This window comes from Mus musculus, chromosome 13 (assembly GCF_000001635.26).
Source record: "Mus musculus strain C57BL/6J chromosome 13, GRCm38.p6 C57BL/6J".
NCBI classification, from domain to species: Eukaryota; Metazoa; Chordata; class Mammalia; order Rodentia; family Muridae; genus Mus; species Mus musculus.
The window spans coordinates 59,599,337-59,617,857 of NC_000079.6; the positions used below are offsets into that span (position 1 = coordinate 59,599,337).

Consider the following 18,521-nt stretch of genomic DNA (forward strand, 5'->3'; position numbering starts at 1 on the left):
CCCTATCTCAAAAAAACAACAACAAAAATTTTAAGCCATAGATTAGTGAAAACTTAATTTAAGATATATGGTTTCTTCAATTATGTACTAGAATAAGCGTGACAGAGTACACATGTCTCAGTGATGTAGTAGTACAAGCACGAGGGTGAAGCAGTAGGATCAGGGTCCCCTGTCACCCTGGGCTCCACATGACTACTGCAGCCAGAACAAGAAACAGGATTTTGTTCCTAAGAACAAAACATTAAGTTGGTGTTTGGTTTTTTTCAGATAGATAAGTTAGTGTTTTCTTTGGATTATTATTATTTTTAATATCTAATTTTAAACTTGAAAACACAGCTGTACATATAGCTTTCTTTCTTTAACTTCCTGTTATTTGTACTCTTCCTTTTTAGGATGGCACCATTAAAATTAAAGACCTCAGCCTGCCTGAACTGATAGGAATAATGGACACCTGTTTCTGCTGTTTGGTAAGAAATAAAATAAGACTGTTGATTAATTAAACTGTGGCCTACCTGATTCTTTGGGTTTAAGGTGTGTGTGCCATGGGGACTATGAAGCAGTGCAGCGCTGGCCCTCAGAGAGCAGACACGCGATTCATAGGCTAACACGCCCCAGGAAAGCAGGCTTCACCTTCTGACTGCACTGCCGCACTCACATGCTGTGCTAACGGGGCGCTTTGTTTCAGTGAGGAGAAGATTACGGCCATTATCCAAATTACTCTGTTTTGTTTTCAAGTTATCAAGAGAAATTGTACTTAAGGTTCCATGAGATGAGCACAGATGAAGCAAAGGGAAGTGTGGACTGGCTCTGCAGATGTGGTTGCTGCGCTGGGAGACATGGTCAGGAACTGCTGTCCTCTGCTATTAGTCTTCTAGTGATTTAGCTGGGCTGGATGTGGATCATTTCCAGGCAGGGTTGTTTAATTGTTAAAAAAAAAAAAAATAGTGTCATTTTTTTGTAAGATTTGTTGATTTATCATTGGGAACTGTCAGCAGCACCTGTGCCCTAGCTGTTGCCTTGGGCCTATCTGAGATCCCAGCGGTTTATTATATCGCCTAAGGCTACATTGGTGACAGGCACAGCCAGAAAAGATTTCTCTATTACTTACCTTTTAGCAACACAATATTTCTAAAGGAGTGGGAAAGGCCAAGAAGGATTGCTGGCAGTAGATATCATTGTGGGATTGTCTGGTTGTGAATGCTACATAGTCTCTCTACTTTGATTAGACATTAAGATGTTGTAGACTGGAACATTAGACTTAAGAATGCTCCTCATAGGTGGCTAGGCACTCAGAGTGTATCGATGGAGCACTGTAGTTTGAAACTGAAATACGGAACCTGTCGAGCACTGGCTTGGTGTTTCCTGTTGCAGAGCATTTGGAGACTCACTCACCCTCTCTAGGCTCCTTGGAAATTTCCCCTAGTGAAAGCAAGTTCTCAGTCCTGACTTGTGTGAGCTCCTTTTTAACGGTCTTTTCCATCTTATGATTAATTGTGCTTATATGGGTCGAGGACTCACTGGCTCAGCTTAGACATTGTCAATCCTGTATACCACCCTCTCTCAACAGATCACATGGCTCGAAGGCCATTCCTTGGCACAGACAGTGTTTACGTGCCTTTACATTCATAATCCCGACTTCATAGAAGATCCTGCCATGAAAGCTTTTGCTCTGGGAATCTTGAAGATCTGCGACATTGCACGGGAAAAAGTAAATAAAGCTGCTGTTTTCGAAGAGGTAAAGAAACATAGCGGCTCCCTGGCGTCTCACTGCGCTGTCGGTGATGACGTGTGCTGCGTGCCGGGGTCCCTGTGGATAACTACAGAAGAGTCATTTTAAAAATTGCCTTGGTCATGTGTGGCACGTGTCTGCAGTTCAACCTCAGAACACAGAAGCAGAAAGGGCCAGCCTGGGCTATGGAGTAAGCGGCTGTTGGAGGTGAACATTGCTGCCTTTGGCGGTGCATACCTCTGTGTTCCAACGGTGGGGAAGCTAAAGCAAGGCCTGAAGCTGTAGTAAATCCTGACAGTGTTTCAGCATGTCGTGGGCTTCTCTGCAGGAAAGCTTCCGTTTCCTGCTCCTATAAATCCTCTTCACAGTCTGTCAAACAACACCGCTTTCTGGCCACATAACATAAAAAGACCAAGTTTAGAGGAAGGTCAGGAAACAGCAATGTGCAGTGTATGGTAGACAGGTTTTTTTCTCCTGTCTGTTCTGGGTATCCCAAGGAAGTAGAGGGAAGACTTTCTCGTAAGAAATTAGGGAGTTGGACTCCAGTACTGAACTGTACTTCTGTACTGTATATGCTGTGTGTGCTTCTGTACTGTGTGTGCCATGTGTGCTGGCTTCTATGAGCTTTGAAATCGCCTCTATGGCCAGGTCTTTTCCTCAGTTCATTCTTCATATTATCAACTGGAAAAAAATATTATCTGGTCATAGTCTTGCTGTTTCAAAAATATATTAAATGAGGTAATAGTACTTGTACATATTTATGAAGGTTACAGAGCTCATCAGACTTAAAGAGAGGAGTCCTATGCTCTTTGTTTACCATTCTTCAAGAATAGTTTTAGAAGCTTTTTTTGTGATGGAAGTATTTTGATTTCTAGGTTTAACTTTCACACTTTAGCGTTGCTATATAAATGCATTATTCTGTTGCCGTAGATAGTGATTTATTTGGGGGAGGTATTATTGAGGACTGAAATGGTTATGATTCTGTCAAAGTTAATGGTAGGTCAGTCCACATATATATTACATTTTTCATACAAAGGTTTGTTTTTCTTTCTTAGGTGATGTCTGAGCTAGGGTTTTATTGCTATGAAGAGACACCGTGACTATAGCAACTCTTCCAAAGAAAACCATTTAATTGGAGATGACTTACAGTTTCAGAGGTTTAGTCCATTATCATCGTGGCAGGAAGCTGGGTAGCACAAGGCAGACACAGTGCTGGAGAAGAGCAGAGTTCTATATATAGATCCACAGGTAGCAGGAAGAGAAAGTGACACTGGGCTCAGCTCAAGCTTCTGAAACCTCCAAGCCCACCCACTGTAACAGGCTTCTTCAAGCATGGCCACACCTTCTAATAGTGTTACTCCAGTGGGTCTGTGGGAGCCATTTTCACTCATACTACCACAGGTGACAACTTTCTCATTTGCTTCGATTTCTAAGTAGTCCTTGATCTTTCCTCTTCTGTTACTCTAGGGTAATAGGTAAATTCAGTTCCACACACATTTTTGACTGGGATATTGGCTGTTTCTTCCTGTAAGGGCAACTGCTTCCGAGGTGATTGCACACCCGTCACTGCTCTCCGTCCTTTCTCTGTCCCTTTCTCTGGAGGATTCTGAGGGCTCTTTGATCTGCCCTTGTTGTCTAGATCCTATGCCCATAGGGTTTGTAGTGAGAATTTTGGAATTCTTTAAAGTCATAGAAATTGAAGAATGTGTTTTCATTTTCATCCCAAATGTGGGGTATGGAATGCTTCAGATTGTCCACAGCAGCCATCTGTGATGTGCTTCTTGCTCTAGCAGGGGCCTGATTTTGACAGCTTGCAGATAGTTTCTGCGATTGTGTGACATGGAATTCTAGGGACTCTTCAAGGGTATATAAATGCTAGGGCCCCAAAAGACATTGTGGGTTGTTGGTCAGATGCTGTTGGTTATGGTTAAGTAGGTTTTGCACAAAGAAGAAACAACATGAAGAAATTAGATATCCTGACAGCAAAGATCAAACTTGCCTCAAGGAACTTGGCACCCCTAATCAGCAGAAAGTAGTCTAACAGTAAAATCAGCCCAGTTCACATCTATCCTATTTTCTCTCATAACTAATGTTGGGTTGAAGGGTGGAATAAGGGTGAAAGAAAGAAAAGCCCACAAAGTAGCCAAAAGTAGGGTTACAGTTGTGGTTAGCTTATCTCTAGTTTCGGAAGAAAGTCCCTCAAGCTTTGCCTGTATGAAGTGTTCTCTCACGTGGTGCCTGATAATTGGACTGATGGAGGACAGGTTAGACAGTGTAGATGCCATGCGTGCTGTCTGGTGATTACAGACTTCAGAAGCTCGGGCTTTGCTTGTTGGCCAACAGGGTGCTAGTGGTCAGTGCTGTTAGTGAGAGCCTCTCTTCTGAGATTGTCATACCTGCCTACTTAGACAGCTTACGGCCTTTGATTTTCATTCAGGACTGATTCATTGATCCTATCAAAGTTTTACTGTTATTACTCTCTTGCCCTTTTTACTTAAATTCCATCCTTTAATAAAGTGAATGAAGAAAAACAAGTTTATACTAGCAATTTCTGCTTCCAGTTCATGACTGCGAGCTTCATGTGAGCCCCTGATACTGTTTAGAGATCACGGCATCTCCCTGCCTCTTCACCCTCACTTTCTGCCAGTACTTTCCTATCTTCTCTGTAAGCAGGACTCTATGCCTTTCTTCCGCCTTCCACCTTCTGGCGGTCCTGACACCGCACTTTCACCTTGTGTTCTCTTCTGTTCTCTTGTTCTCTGTTCTCTAAAGGATGGATTCATGAGCCGTTTTGTAATTGAAGATAGTTTATTTTTCCATATGGTGTATTCTGATCAGGGTCTCCCCTCCATCATCTGTTCCCAGATTCTACCCTGCACCTACCCATCCAATGGTAAGCCTTCTTTTCTCTTTCTTTGGAAAACATACAGACCAATTTAAAAACAAAGACAGCAGCAACAACAACAAAACAAAAACCAATAGATCAAACAAACACAAAATCAGAAAACATACTAAATAAAAGACAAATAAAGGGTTTTTTGTTGTGGTTGTTTTGTTTTTAAAAATGGCCTAAACAAAGCATTATGAGACCAAACATCTCCAAAAACACTAGTTTTTTGTTGATCATGTACTGCTAGGCATGGGGCCTCCCTTAAAGTAGTTTGTATACCTAGTCAGATTCTGCTGGAGAAAACTAATTTTTCCTTTGCAGGCTGTCAGTTGTCTCAGGTTTGGGATTAGGAATGGGGACTTGTGTCCACATCCCTCTCTTAGCACTGACCTATGCAGGGCCTGTGCATGCTGCCACAGTGTCTGAGTTCATATGTGTGTCAGTCTTGTGTCTGGAAGACACCGTTTCCTTAGTGTCTTCTATCCCCATTGATCTTAACAATAGTGCACTGTGTGCTGAGCAGAAGGCCAGCCTGATGAATCCCTGCCTGGATTATGGGTTATAGTCAGTATGTAGCTTTTTTGGGTTCACTGATTTTTGTTCATAAGCCCACAAAGTTTTCAAAACATTTTAGTGGCTGCAATTTGTTTATGTGTCTCCCATGGAGTCATTGTCATAGTGACTCAGAATCAGTTCTTGTGAATGATGCACACATGGTTTGACAGAGGTCAGATTCTGGTCAATGATGTATCCATGGTTACACAGAGCCTGCCATGTTCTGGAGGAACCTGGAGGTGGTAACTGCTGCAGGGCCCTGGGGGAGCACTACTTGAGCACTGGTTTGCTCTGGCACATTCATCCTGCCTTCTTACACCCAGGACCACCACCACATGCCCGTCAGTAGGCTGGGCCTTCCCACATCAGTGACTAAGTCAGAAAATGCACTGCAGTCTTGCCCACAGGCAGATCTTATGGACTTATGGAGGCTTTCTCTCTCTCTCTCTCTCTCTCTCTCTCTCTCTCTTTGGTTTTTTTGAGACAGGGTTTCTCTGTATAGCCCCAGCTATCCTGGAACTCACTCTGTAGACCAGGCTGGCCTCGAACTCAGAAATCCACCTGCCTCTCGCCTCTGCCTCTCGCCTCTGCCTCTCGCCTCTGCCTCTGCCTCTGCCTCTGCCGCCTCTGCCTCCTCTGCCTCCCGAGTGCTGGGATTAAAGGCATGCACCACCACAACTGGCTGGCATTTTCTTAATTGAGGGTCTGTCTTCCCATGTAACTGTAGTGTGCAGAGTTGACAATAAACTAGTCAGCACTGAGGCGGGATGTAGGGAGGAACTCAAGGAAGGCAGGAGCCTGGAAACAGGAGCTAAAGCAGAAGGCATGGAGGAGTGCTGCTGCTGACTGGCTCTCCATGGCTTGCTCAGCCGACTTTTCTACACAACCCAGGACCACGTCCTGGGGATGGCACCACACAGGAAGCTGAGCCGTCCCACATCAGCCATTAACCAATACAATCTCCCACAGACTTCCTACAGACCAGCCTGATGGAGGCATTTTCTTCCCACAGAAATCTAGCTTTGTGTCAAGTTGACGAAAACCAACCAGCAAAAACCATTTATCAACACACATTGAACCATAAATCCCTTTGTGCCAAACCCTGTGTTAAGCCCTGAAGCTGAAGCAATGAATTAAACATTACTTACTCTCATGGATACAGTCTGTGGACAGAGTAGTTAATGTATAGTAGTAAGTACAAATAGAAGGTCGTGGTGATAAGCTCTGTGAGGAACAATCCTCGGGGCAAGCAAATGTGCTTGAGGAAGCAAGAGCTGCACATGGGGGGTGCGCCCCTCTAATCCCAGCCGTGGACGGTGGGGGGTGTGCTCCTTTAATTCTAGCACCAGGGAGGCAGAGACAGGTGGAGCTCTGAGTTTGAGGCCTACACAGTGTTGGTCTACAGTGTGAGTTCCAGGTTAGCCAGGGCTACAGAGTAATCTTGTCTTTGTTGGGGTAGGGTTACAGGATGCAGGAGAAAGACTGCCAGTTGAGGAACTAACACTAGGGGCTAGTATATAGTAAGGGATGAGCCTTGAAGATAGTCTTACAGACTTTGAAGATGGTATTAGCATGTATAAAGTTACTGTGAGCTAATGAAACCACTTAAGTAAGGGCTTTCAAATGGACACGTGCTGTGTTCTGTGTTCTGAGTTCTATAGAAGTTCCTCTGACATTTGGTAGTTGAATATATTTACTGCAAGGACTAGTCTATGGACAGATGCACATGACTTTTATCCCAGCACTCAGGAAGCAGAGGCAAGCAGATCACTGAATTCTAAGCCAACCAGGGCTACATAGTGTGTTATGCCTGCCCACACCAGCATCAATCTCTTGAGGTGGGGGGAGTGGAGAAATACGGGACAGTTGTGCCAAGTGCATCTGGCCAACTAGAGAGAGCTATGAAGGTGTGAGAAGTGATTGGGCTAAACTTGGAAGTCAGCATGCAGGTTGTCGTGTGCATATGATGGGGAGGTGGAGGTAGGAGACCTGCCTGGTAAATGTTAGGCAAGTGAGCATCAGGGGTTCTTTCTAAACATCTGTGAAGCTTGGGGAGTGGAGAGGCATGGAAAGGTAGAGAGGGCGGACAGTGAACCTGGAGGAGAAACTGACCTGTCACGTGCGTCATACACTACCCAGTTTTACAGAGCACGAGCGTGGGTTGGGCTTTTTCTTTCCCTCCTGATGTAGTGTTCTCTTCTTTCTCTGGGGTACGCTAGCTGACCTGACTTCAGTGCACATTGTTTTTACTAAGTATCCCAGAATTCTGCTGTGGGAATAATTATCTTTGTAACTACGCGTCACTCAGGCTTCTCTATATAGTTGTAGAACTTATATGCAGGGGAAGTACTCTTCCAGATAATGTTAAATTCATTCTTCAAACTGAGACAGATGCCTTAATTATCAGTGAAATAATTAAACATTGTGTTAGGAGGCCTGGAGACCTGTGCTGTCTTGTTTGTTTGTTTAGCCATGGATATGAGATGTACTTTACTGTCTCAGTGAGTAATAGTGCTTAAGAATGCTTAATCTAGACCACCAACAGGCAGCTAAAGGCGCACACAGAAAACAGCGGTGGTGTCAGGGTGTCTAATGCTGTGCTCACAGGAGGACAGCTTGGCTGTATAATGCAGTACTGAGACATGCTGGATAGCACTCTTTTCTTCTAGATGGTGAGTTTGTTAGGGGAATATGGTGCTGCTGTTGAAGATCATAATCACTCCTTTTTTGTATAGGAAGATTTCCAGTCAATGACATACGGATTTAAAATGGCCAACAGTGTGACAGATCTCCGAGTTACAGGTATAAACTATTCACAACAATAACTTTTACATTTTGCATTTTGGTTTGTTTTAAAACTCACTGCTCTCGTTGTAGGGATGCTAAAGGATGTGGAAGATGATCTGCAAAGGCGAGTAAAGGTGTGTCTCCCTTTCCTTTGCTTCGGGGCTTGTGTTGTGCTGTTTGTGTAGCTCCGGCAGGCCTGGAAGTCACTACGTAGACCAGGCTATGCTTGAACTCACTTGAGCCTGCTCACCTTGCCTCCTTGGTGCTGGGTTTATAGGCATCCACCAGCAGGCTCAGCCAGGCTGGTTTTTAAAAAATGATACTTTTTAATGGTGATAGTGACTTTTTTCTTTTAGATTTTTTTCTTTTAATTTTGTACCTTTATTTTATATGCATTGGTGGTTTGCCTGAATGGATGTCTATGTGAGAGTGTCAGATCTTAGAGTTACAGACAGTTGTGAGCTGCCTGCCATGTGGGTACTGGGATTTGAATCCCGGTCCTCTGGCTAGTGCCCTAACCACTAAGCCATCTCTCCAGCCTCAGTGATAGTGATTTTTATTGTAAACTGGTTTTAAATGTAGCAGTAGTATTATGAATCAGATACTTTGCTTCTGTTATTTTATTGTTTTGCTTTTGTTGTTTTAATACCTGTTTCATGATCTTTCTAATTTATAACCAATACATGCATAAAACATTCATGGGAAAAATACTAGACACTTTTTTTGTCAGATTTTTTTCCTGAACATAGGTTCTTGTATATGCTCAATAAAGTAACTTAGTTCTTTCTTTCTTTCTTTACTTCTCTGGGCTGTATTTGTCTAAATTTACCTTATTTTTTAATTTTAGAGTACTCGAAGTCGACAAGGAGAAGAGAGAGATCCAGAGGTCGAACTAGAAGTAATTGCCTGTCTTTTCTCCAGCTAATGTCAGAGAAGCTGTCTGTTGGTGCCATAGCTCTTTGAGCTGCATCGTAATTCATGGAAGCCCCTTTAGGTGTTTCTTTAGCAACAGCTTGTTGCAAAGGACTTGATTCCACTTCTGTTTTTATAGAGAGAATGGTAGTAATACAGATCTTGAATATCTGACTTCAAAACTTAAGTGTTCCTGGGAGACAGGAACTGGAAAAACAGGATTATTTGTAGATCTTGTTTCAAACCTTAGTAAACATCAAACTTTTCCATATTATCAAAATTACTGAACCTCTTAACTTTTACAACTGCTAACTACTTGGTTTTTGAGGTAATAGTATACGTTCTGACCTTGGATTAAAGGCAGTCTGTTGTTCTAGAGTTCAGCATAGCTTCTTCTCTGTTTCACGGGAGTAGGCTTTGCTTACTACGGTTTTGGTGGCTTGTTTGGTGGGCATTTTAAAAGCTGAGCAGAGGCCTGTTTGCTGGTGAGCGCCTCTGCAGGCCGTCCTTTTACAGGTCCTGCTTCTCACCACACTCCCTTGTCTTCTCAGCACCAGCAGTGCTTGGCAGCATTCAGCAGAGTGAAGTTCACGCGAGTGCTGCTCACAGTGCTCATAGCCTTTACTAAGAAAGAGGTGAGAGAATTGCTGTAACTGGGTCAGAGGTAGACGGCATGTCCTTCCTGTCCTCACGCTTCTCTGTATACTTAAATGCTTTTGTGAAACGTGATTATAGCTCTAGATCTATTTTATAACACACTGAGGTCTCTTGTGGATAGATTAAAAACTGTTTCAAGTAATTCTTTTTTCTTGGATTCCCTCTTCCCCCATATTTGTGAATAACTGTAGATTATTGGAACTTTTCCCTTTTTATATTTGACTGTATGTTCAATTTTTTTCTTTAGTTTTTTGTTTGTTTTTTGTTTTTTTGTTTTTTGAGACAAGGTTTCTCTGGCCTGGAGCTCATTCTGTAGACCAGGCTGGACTCAAACTCAGATTTCCTGCCTCTGCCTCCCAAGTGCTGGGATTAAAGGCGTGCGCCACCACGCCCAGCTATCTTTTTTTTTTTTTTTAACACATCAAATAAGATACGGATTTGAGGGGAACCTTTGTCTCCTGTTGAGGATTTGAGCATCCTGCGGTGCTGCATTAAGTGAACAATGTGTGAGGATCCGTGCATGCTTTGGATCTTAGTACTGTTGTAGGATCTCCTCTTGTACGTGTATCTTTCAGTGAAAGTGTGTAAGTGTTTTGGTGATTTGTTTGCTAGACCAGTGCTGTTGCAGAGGCTCAGAAACTGATGGTCCAGGCGGCAGACCTTCTTTCTGCCATTCACACCTCATTGCACCACGGCATCCAGGCTCAGAATGGCACTACCAAAGGAGGTAATTCTCCAGCTTTGCTTACTTGTATTTGCTTATTTTCTGTCCAAAACGTAATACAGTTAGCTCTGACTTTGATTTAAGTCAGTCTGCCTGGATTTTGGGAGGTTTCCGCCGAATATTAAGCGTGCTTTAGCCTTCTTTGCAGATGTAGTCTGCTGAGATCTTGGCCATCTCTTGTATCATGCTGGACTCTGTATATGTGCCTGTCTTGTGTTTGTGCTGTGATGCCAGCAGTAACTCTGTTGTTCATCATCTCCTTCCTTTACTTCTTGAGACCCATCAGAGTCACTACAGAGTTTCTCATTCCATGAGGCAGGCTAGGTTGCTGAGGCTTGCTTACTCACAGGTGCCTTTCTTCACACTGCACGGGAGGTGTCCAGAGATTCTGAATAGCCATAGGGAAGAGTGCTTGGCATGCTGGTGGCATTCTGTCTTACACGGAAAGTAAGCGTCAACTGGAATGGTTCACACCTGCTGACTCAGCATTTAGAGTGTACAGCAGTGCAGATTATCCCTAAAATTCATGACATGGTGTTTGTAGTCTTGAATTATTGAGGTGAAAACTATCCATGGCTTTGATTTTGTTTTTGCTTTTGTTTTTTTGCGGGAGGTAGTTTTTGTTTGGTTTGTGTTTTTTGAGACTTGGTTTCTCTGTGTAGTCCTAGCTATCCTGGAACTCACTTTGCAGACAGACCAAGGATGTGTCTGCCTGTCTCCCTCTGTGGACCCTGGGATTAAGCATGTGCACTACAACTGTCCGTCATAATTATTTTTAAACAGTACAAATGTGTATGGGATAATGATATCCCTGAGTGAATTGTAAATGGGAACAAAGCCTTTCTGGTTTTTCCACATAAAATTGGAAAGACAGTAAAAGTATTCAGGAATGGGATTTACATGTGTAGTCTCCCTACTGATGGGTTTGTAGAACAGCTCTCATAGGATGGAAGAGATAGAGAGCGCTCAGAGTTAAGAGCACTGGCAGCTTTTTCAGAGGGGCCTCCCAGTCCTGGCATGGCAGCTCATGACTCCCTGTAACTATTCTTGGGGAGCTGATACTTCTCTTCTGGACAGCAAGGGCAGCACACACAAATAGCACATAGGCATGTAAGCAGACAAAGGAGGAACACACATAAAACAGCTCTCAGAGACAAAAAGCTGTCTGTGTTCCCTACTGAGTCCTAGGAAACTCTGAACTCTGCGGTGTTCCCTTAGGACAGTGTAGGGTACTAAAAGGAGGGTAAACAAAACTTTGGGATATGTGGGAGATAAGAGAGATGGCTAGTGGGTAAGAGCGCTGACTGCTCTTGCAGAGGATCTGGGTTCAGTTCCCAGCATCTTACATGGTGGCTCACAACTGCCTGTAACTCCAGTTCCAGGGGATCTGATGCCTTCTGACCTCTGTGGGTTCCTGAATGCATATGGTTCACATAAATTCATACTGACACACATCCATACACATAAATAAAATATATTTTAAAACTTTTATGATAGTAAACAGTCAGGCTGTGTTTTCCATAGAAAATTGAGATGGCAGTGCATAGGGTTAATCTAATAAAGGAATAGTCATACATAATGTTGAAGTGAAGCAAGGGGAGCGGGTTCATCAATAGGCAGTAGGAATTAGAACCCTTAAGAGTTGTTAACTGGGGCTGAGAGATGACTCAGCAGTTCAGAGCAGTGACTGCTCTTCCAGAGATCCTGAGTTCAATTCCCAGCAACCACATGGTGGCTCACAACCGTCTGAAATGGGATCCAAATGCCCTCTTCTAATATGTCAGACAGCTACCGTGTACTCACATATGTATAAAATAAATCTTTTTTTTTTTAAAGTTGTTAACTGATGAAGCAAAAGGTAGATGAGGCACCAAAATGAGGCAGGAGAGCTGTCTTCAGGGTGCTAAGGTTAAGTCCTGTTTCCTGGGAGAGGGTAGTATCAGGGGAATGGCAGTGACTGGAATGTGCCTTTGGAGATGGTGTCCACTGCATGGGTACGAGGTGAGGGGAAGCTTGTGGGTAAGGGTTTTCATCCAAGTACCAGCAGCTGTGTTGGACACAAAGAAGAATGATTCCTACAAGGAACTGCTGGGCGGGAGGAAAGCCCAGGCCTGGGAAGCACGTGCAAGGATGGAGGTAGATCTGAGAGCAGCAGAGTGCTCCGTGGGGTATGCAGTCGGCCAGTCTGACATGTGGGACTGTGAGGGTGGAGCTTATTTGTTGATGAGCACAGATTAGATTTGGAGCTATTGCTTCTTGAGGACTGTCTCATTTCAGTTTCCATGTTGGGAAAGATCTGGAGTGTACACTAGTGTGACAGTGATAATGTAACCATGGTTCTACTCTGGGATCCTCTGGTCTCCCCTGTGATCATCTCCATTAACATACTTAAGCTGAGTCACATGGTGTAGTATAAGGAATAGGGGGGCTTACTGCAAACCAGCAGAGTATCCAGTGGGAGTGGACCGTGACCCAAGAGATGACTGTTCCTCTCTGTCCTCAGGCTTTCAGCTTTTCTGTGCTCTCCAGAGTAGACAGCTTTCTCTTAGACTCTGTGTTCAGTGCAGATAGATGGTCAGTAGCTGTGTTTGTCCTGACTCTTGCAGGAGGGCTCAGTGATGCAGATCATATACTCTGTTGTGCTCCAGGAAGTCTCCCACTATTTAGGAGGTCTCTGCACTTAGAACTGGTTTAGCTAGCTATTCCTTAGTAGTCATGCAGCCAGCTCTCTCCCGGAGCTAGGTTTCCTCTCAGGGTGGAGATCTGACCCATCTTGCAACCCAGGCAAGTCCCACTGCTTCCGTCTTTGGCTCTAACCTCAGCCACCATGTAGCTAGGAAGTACACTGTGAAGTTTCTCAACCTCATTAGAATGTATGCATAGATATATAAATTAGTTGTAAGTTTTAAAATTTACCAGATTTTTGTGATTAGAGTTTGGAAATGCCTTTAAAAATTGGGGTTTATATATTTATATATTTAATAGTTTTCATTTTAAAATCCAAAAAAACAATTGGAAATGTTACTTTGCTCTTTCTGTTCTTCAGACCATCCAATTATGATGGGTTTTGAGCCCCTTGTTAACCAGAGATTACTTCCACCCACCTTCCCTCGCTATGCAAAAATAATTAAAAGAGAAGAAATGGTCAACTATTTCTCAAGATTAATAGACAGAATAAAAACTGTCTGTGAAGTCGTGAACTTACCAAACTTACACTGTATCCTGGTGAGTATAAAATGGTGTGCTGGAGCTTTGGTGGAGTGATAGTGGAGCTTGCTGCTCGTTCACTCGCTCGAGGGACTGACTGGCAGGCAGCACAGGATAGTTAACTCGCAGAAGGATCTGATACTTTCTTAGACATTAAGAAGGCAAACTTACAGTATTAGTACATCACCCAGAGGTTAGGAGTTTTGATAACTGGATTCTGCCTTCAAAATATTTTCTGTGTGTGTGTGGATGTGTGAGTGTGCGTACACACATAGAAAAGTGTCTTTCTTTTTAAACGTCATAAGGGCGTTGACGCTGGGCCTCGAGTATTCTTGTCCTTTCCCACCATGCTGGGTTCCCGTCCCTTTGAAACTTTTTTAATTTTGAAATAGGCTGTCATTAATTAAGTTGCTCAGGCCGATGTTGACTGACTGTGTAGTCCAGGGAGGCCTTGAACTGTGACTTCTGCCCCAGTCTCCCGAATAACTGACAGCTTGTACTGCCTGATAGCTTTTAGTGTTCTTGCATATGAATATGGGATCATGGTGCTTGATAACCTGTTTATTGTTCTAAAGAAAGAAAACTTCTGTACTTTTTAGCTCAGTAAATATGCACATCTCTACACTAATGAAGACATAGCCTAACTACAAACTTGAATGACATTTTTTTTTTAGTTTATTTGTATCAAATTACATTTAGGTCAAAGGTTTTGCCTTTCTTTGCTGAGTGAAAACCTCTGTATAATGGGAAGCACTCATATTTGGTAACATGTAGGAAGAAGAACAGAGCCAAAACTCAAGTGTAGGATCTGTAGTCCCAGCACCAGGAAGACCGAAGCAGAAGAAACTTGAGTTATGGGCTAGCCTTGGCTGTGTAATGAGACCCTATCTCAAGGCAAAGCATAACAAATAGTACTAAACAAAAGAAAGGTTTGTTTTGAGAATATTATTATACAAGCAGATGGTTCTCATACATTTCTACAATATTGTTGTATGCATAAATTAGATATTTTTTCTTAATACTTGGGCCTAATGCTCACGGTATACCTAGCCTTTTGTTTTTCATATATTTACTGCTCTTTTCATACACATTGGATATCCAGTGTGACTCTCACTCCTAGAGACATGCTAGTGCAGCAGAGCAGCCGTTGGTTTTCCTGGACTCCACCCCGGGTGCTTTGGCTTGTCTCGGGAGAGGGAGCTGAGGGCCAGTCCTGAGCTGTGTGACTGTTGAGAACTGAGGAAGGAAGGGAGGAAGGAGGGTGAATGCGTGCCTGATAAACTCCAGGCAGTGAGGTGACTGGCAGGGGAGGGAAAGGGCTAACAGTCTGTCTACTGGGAAGCAAACCTGTCTTGGTTGAGGTTTGAGTAAAGTGCCAGGTGGCAGGTGTGCTTACATGTAAGGAAGAGAAGCCAGATTGGAAGGTACATTAGGCTCAGTGAGAGACCTGATTTCAAAAAGTAAGGTGGAGAGCCATCAAGAGGAGCCCCAACATTCCTCTCGCTTTCACATACGTTCACAGCTATGTGTACACTTGCACACACCTCTACAGACATGCATACAAACACACAAGAGTATATTTGTTATATTATTCATAACTTGAAAAACTTGAAACATTTTAAATATTCACTGGTGACTATCCATTCTGTGAGATGGGGAGAGTAAATAAATACCATTCAGCCGCAGAACAGGATGTTTCATGAGTGTCAGTGTTGTAAATAATACATAAAAAAATAGTCCAGCACGGGGTTCTTCACTGCATTTTGACCATTTTTGTTTCCAGAGTGAAACATACACACGGCCTTATATTTTAATATGCCTTAAGCAGCACAGTAGCTGGGCGATCGCCTACCCTCCATGCTGTTAGAATCGACTTTCCCATCAATAACCCAAGTTACTACTTACCAGGTTTCATCTGGGCTGCTCTTAGCTCCAACCAGGCAACTCTCTAGGCCATGTTCTCTTGGTCCAGAGGACATGGGGACTCTTCTAGCTTCTCTGTCCCATGGCTGCTCTGTCCCTTTCTCTCCTTCATTGTGGTCTCTAGCCCAGGAAACCTAAATCCTGCCTGTGTCTTTTCTCCCTAGCTTTTGGCTGCTGACATCTTTATATACCAAGCAGAATTGGGGGCAGAGTCCCTCAGTGTCTTACAAGAGGACTCTCGTCTTGGGGGCAAACAGTTTTAGAGGATGTAAATTAGCATTAGAATACCAGCAGCATTAGGCCAACCCACTCCATGTCAGTTTTATAATGTTTAAGGGTATATATCTACTATGTACTCTCAATACACAGAAGGTGGACTGTGCTAGACTATTCACTGAAACATAGATTATGCACATGGTGTTCTGGATCTGAAAGGAAGGAACCTTAACTGAGAAAATGCCTACATAAGACCCAGCGGCAGGCCATTTTCTTAATTAATGATTGGTGGGAGAGGATTCAGCCCATTGTGGGTGTGCCACGGTGGGCTGTGGTCCTGGCTGCTATAAGAACGCAGGCTGAGCAAGCCACAGGCAGCAAGTCAGTAAGCAGCACCCTTTATGGCCTCTGCATGGGCTCCTGCCTCCAGGTCCAGTCCTAACTTCTCTCAGTGATGGACTATGATAAGGAAGCATAAGCTAAATTGACCCTTTCCTCCCCAAGACACATGCTTAAAATAGGATGAAGAAGAGAAGTCAGCAAAGGAACTAGAATGACTGTTTGTGAAGACAGTAAGCGTAACTGAAGAGTAGATAGGTATTTTCTCTAAAAGGAGTTCACACTATACACAAATGTACTGTGTACAAGAATGTTCATGAATGCACAGCGTTACATCCTAGGCCTCGTAACTAGAGGGAATAGCTGTTAAAAGGAGAAAAAGCAAACATTGCTTAATAAGTAGGCGGGAGTTAAATGACTACCCTCCCTCCCAGGCTTCTTCCCCCTCTCCTAGCTCCTGCCTCCCTTCCTCTCCCATGTTTTAAACACGTTTCATAAGAGATTGGTGTTTGCACTGTGATAGGCTTCTCTAATGCCCTCTCTGTTATTGGTGAGTGCTGTGCTCAGGAAGATGCACTGCTTTGGAAGCTGACTGGGACAATTGGCTGCTTGTGGATACAAGCTTTCCATGGTGACATTGCCTGGGAACAAATATCTCTAATCTTTTGTCCTCACACCAACCTGCAATATTGTAGGCATTCCAGTGCCATATAACTATCTGTAACAGTTTCAGATACTAAAATTCATGCATAGAAAAATTGGTAGGTTCAGAAAAATAAGCTAATAAATTAGCCAGTGTTTCTCAATCTTTAAGTGGGAATGTTTTTGTATATTTTCTTGTCTTTTCCCTCTTATATGAGCCCATATTTCTTGATTTTCATCTAATATAAATCTAGTTACCTGGTTACTAATTCATTCTTCCTTCCTCCTTTCTTTTTTCGTTTTTAAGATGTGCTTCCATTATTTTAAGTTATGTGCTTGTGTTTGTCTGTGTGGGTGTGGGCACATGAACACATGTGTCCTTGGAGGCTAGAGATGGCAAACCACTCTAGAACTAGAGTAAGAAGCAGTTGAGGTTGTGAGCTGCCTCATGTGGGTTCTGGGAACCATGGTTGGTCCTCAGCAAGAGCAATGTGTCCTCTTCTGGACTCTCTCCTTCCAGCTCACATGCATGCTTGCTTCTTTTTGACTAAGAGTTCAAGTTCTGTCCTTAATTGTTATTTTCTTGATGTACAAATTTAGTGTGGTGTGAATATTATTTTGTTTTGTTTGGTTCTTGAAAAGTTTTGTAGACTCTAAAATTAACTGATTGGTATAATTAGACATTTTCTATATAACTGACCTGTAACTCTTTATCTTATTTTAGCAGTAGTAGAATATTATTTCCAAAAATATATACTTTATATGCAAATATCTGGCTTTTGTTTAATCTATTAATGATGCTGCTTTTTCTCTGTGTATCTACTAGGATTTTTTCTGTGAATTTAGTGAGCAGTCACCATGTGTTCTTTCAAGATCTCTGTTACAAGTAAGTTCCACTATTTTATTGATGAACAAAAAGTAGATGCTCTTAAAGGTGTTGCAGAGTGATAACTTGGAGATGCCTGATATTCCGTGGCTTAGTGTTGATGAAGGGATTTTAAGACTTAGGGAAATTGCAATGCTAGAGTGGATATATTGTGTAAAGCCTAATTGTCCACAATGGGAAGGTCCAGAAGATATGCCCTTCACCAGCTCTATAAGACGCAAATTGGCGAGAGGGGCACCAGCACATTTGAAGGGTTTTGTTCTTTCCCTTTTCCTTGTGCCAGATCTTAGCATTGGAGATGCTTCTGCTCAATTAGATGAATTAAATTCACTGGGTTTAGTTGGATTCCGAGGTAACAAGGGCCAGGTGGCAGCATTGAATCACCGGAGACAAGGTGATCCTAGTTATTACAATGGACAGCGTAGACAAAAGAATGTTTATAATAACATACCCAGTAATGGTCAGCACAGGAGAGGTAAAATTTATAATGGCATGACTCGCTTGGACTTTTGGTACTGGCTAATCAATCATGATGTTTGTGCAGGAATAGAAACCCTGACTAAGACAAATTGAATAGATGCACACCAACTGAATAGATGCACACCAACTGAATAGATGCACACCAACTGAATAGATGCACACCAACTGAATAGATGCACACCAACTGAATTCTAAGAACAGGAATTTTTTCTTATGTATGTTACAGACATGGAAATCGGTTACACACTCAACCATACAATAAATAAAAGTAAACAGTAGACTTTACAAGCAAGATCTGATCATAATTTGGCAAATTTATGAACAAGCGACAAATAATTGTTCAGTACTGGCAGCTCTCAACTATCTATAACTCCTATCCCAGAAGATCTGGCTCCCTGTTCTGTCCTCCGTAGACATGCAAGCATGTGTGTGGTGCACAGACATACATTCAGACACATAACAAAAATTAAAAGAAGTAAGGATTTACAAACTGATTTGTAAAATAAAGTGACTCCCTGTTTTTGCATTTTAAGTCCTGTATATTCTGTGGTGTTTACTGTTTATGTGCATGTCA

At 42.8% G+C, this 18,521-nt stretch overlaps 1 protein-coding gene across 6 annotated transcripts in view; it reads left to right on the forward strand.

The window, feature by feature from the left end:
* The window catches only part of Naa35 (N(alpha)-acetyltransferase 35, NatC auxiliary subunit), a 49,466-nt gene that overhangs the window by 14,004 nt on the left and 16,941 nt on the right, over window positions 1–18,521 (forward strand). For 4 of the 6 annotated variants that reach the window (NR_168734.1, NM_030153.2, XM_030247468.1 and 1 more), the window contains exons 5-13: window positions 393–467; window positions 1,568–1,735; window positions 7,910–7,976; window positions 8,052–8,095; window positions 8,809–8,859; window positions 9,425–9,508; window positions 10,143–10,257; window positions 13,301–13,479; window positions 17,408–17,467. Coding sequence is in view for 5 of the 6 variants with exons in the window: in NM_030153.2 (NP_084429.2) it covers window positions 393–467; window positions 1,568–1,735; window positions 7,910–7,976; window positions 8,052–8,095; window positions 8,809–8,859; window positions 9,425–9,508; window positions 10,143–10,257; window positions 13,301–13,479; window positions 17,408–17,467 (843 nt within the window). In the remaining variant the exon portion in view is untranslated. The remainder of the gene's footprint in view (window positions 1–392; window positions 468–1,567; window positions 1,736–7,909; window positions 7,977–8,051; window positions 8,096–8,808; window positions 8,860–9,424; window positions 9,509–10,142; window positions 10,258–13,300; window positions 13,480–17,407; window positions 17,468–18,521) is intronic. The other 2 variants (XM_030247467.1, NM_001384121.1) reach the window with 1 other exon arrangement.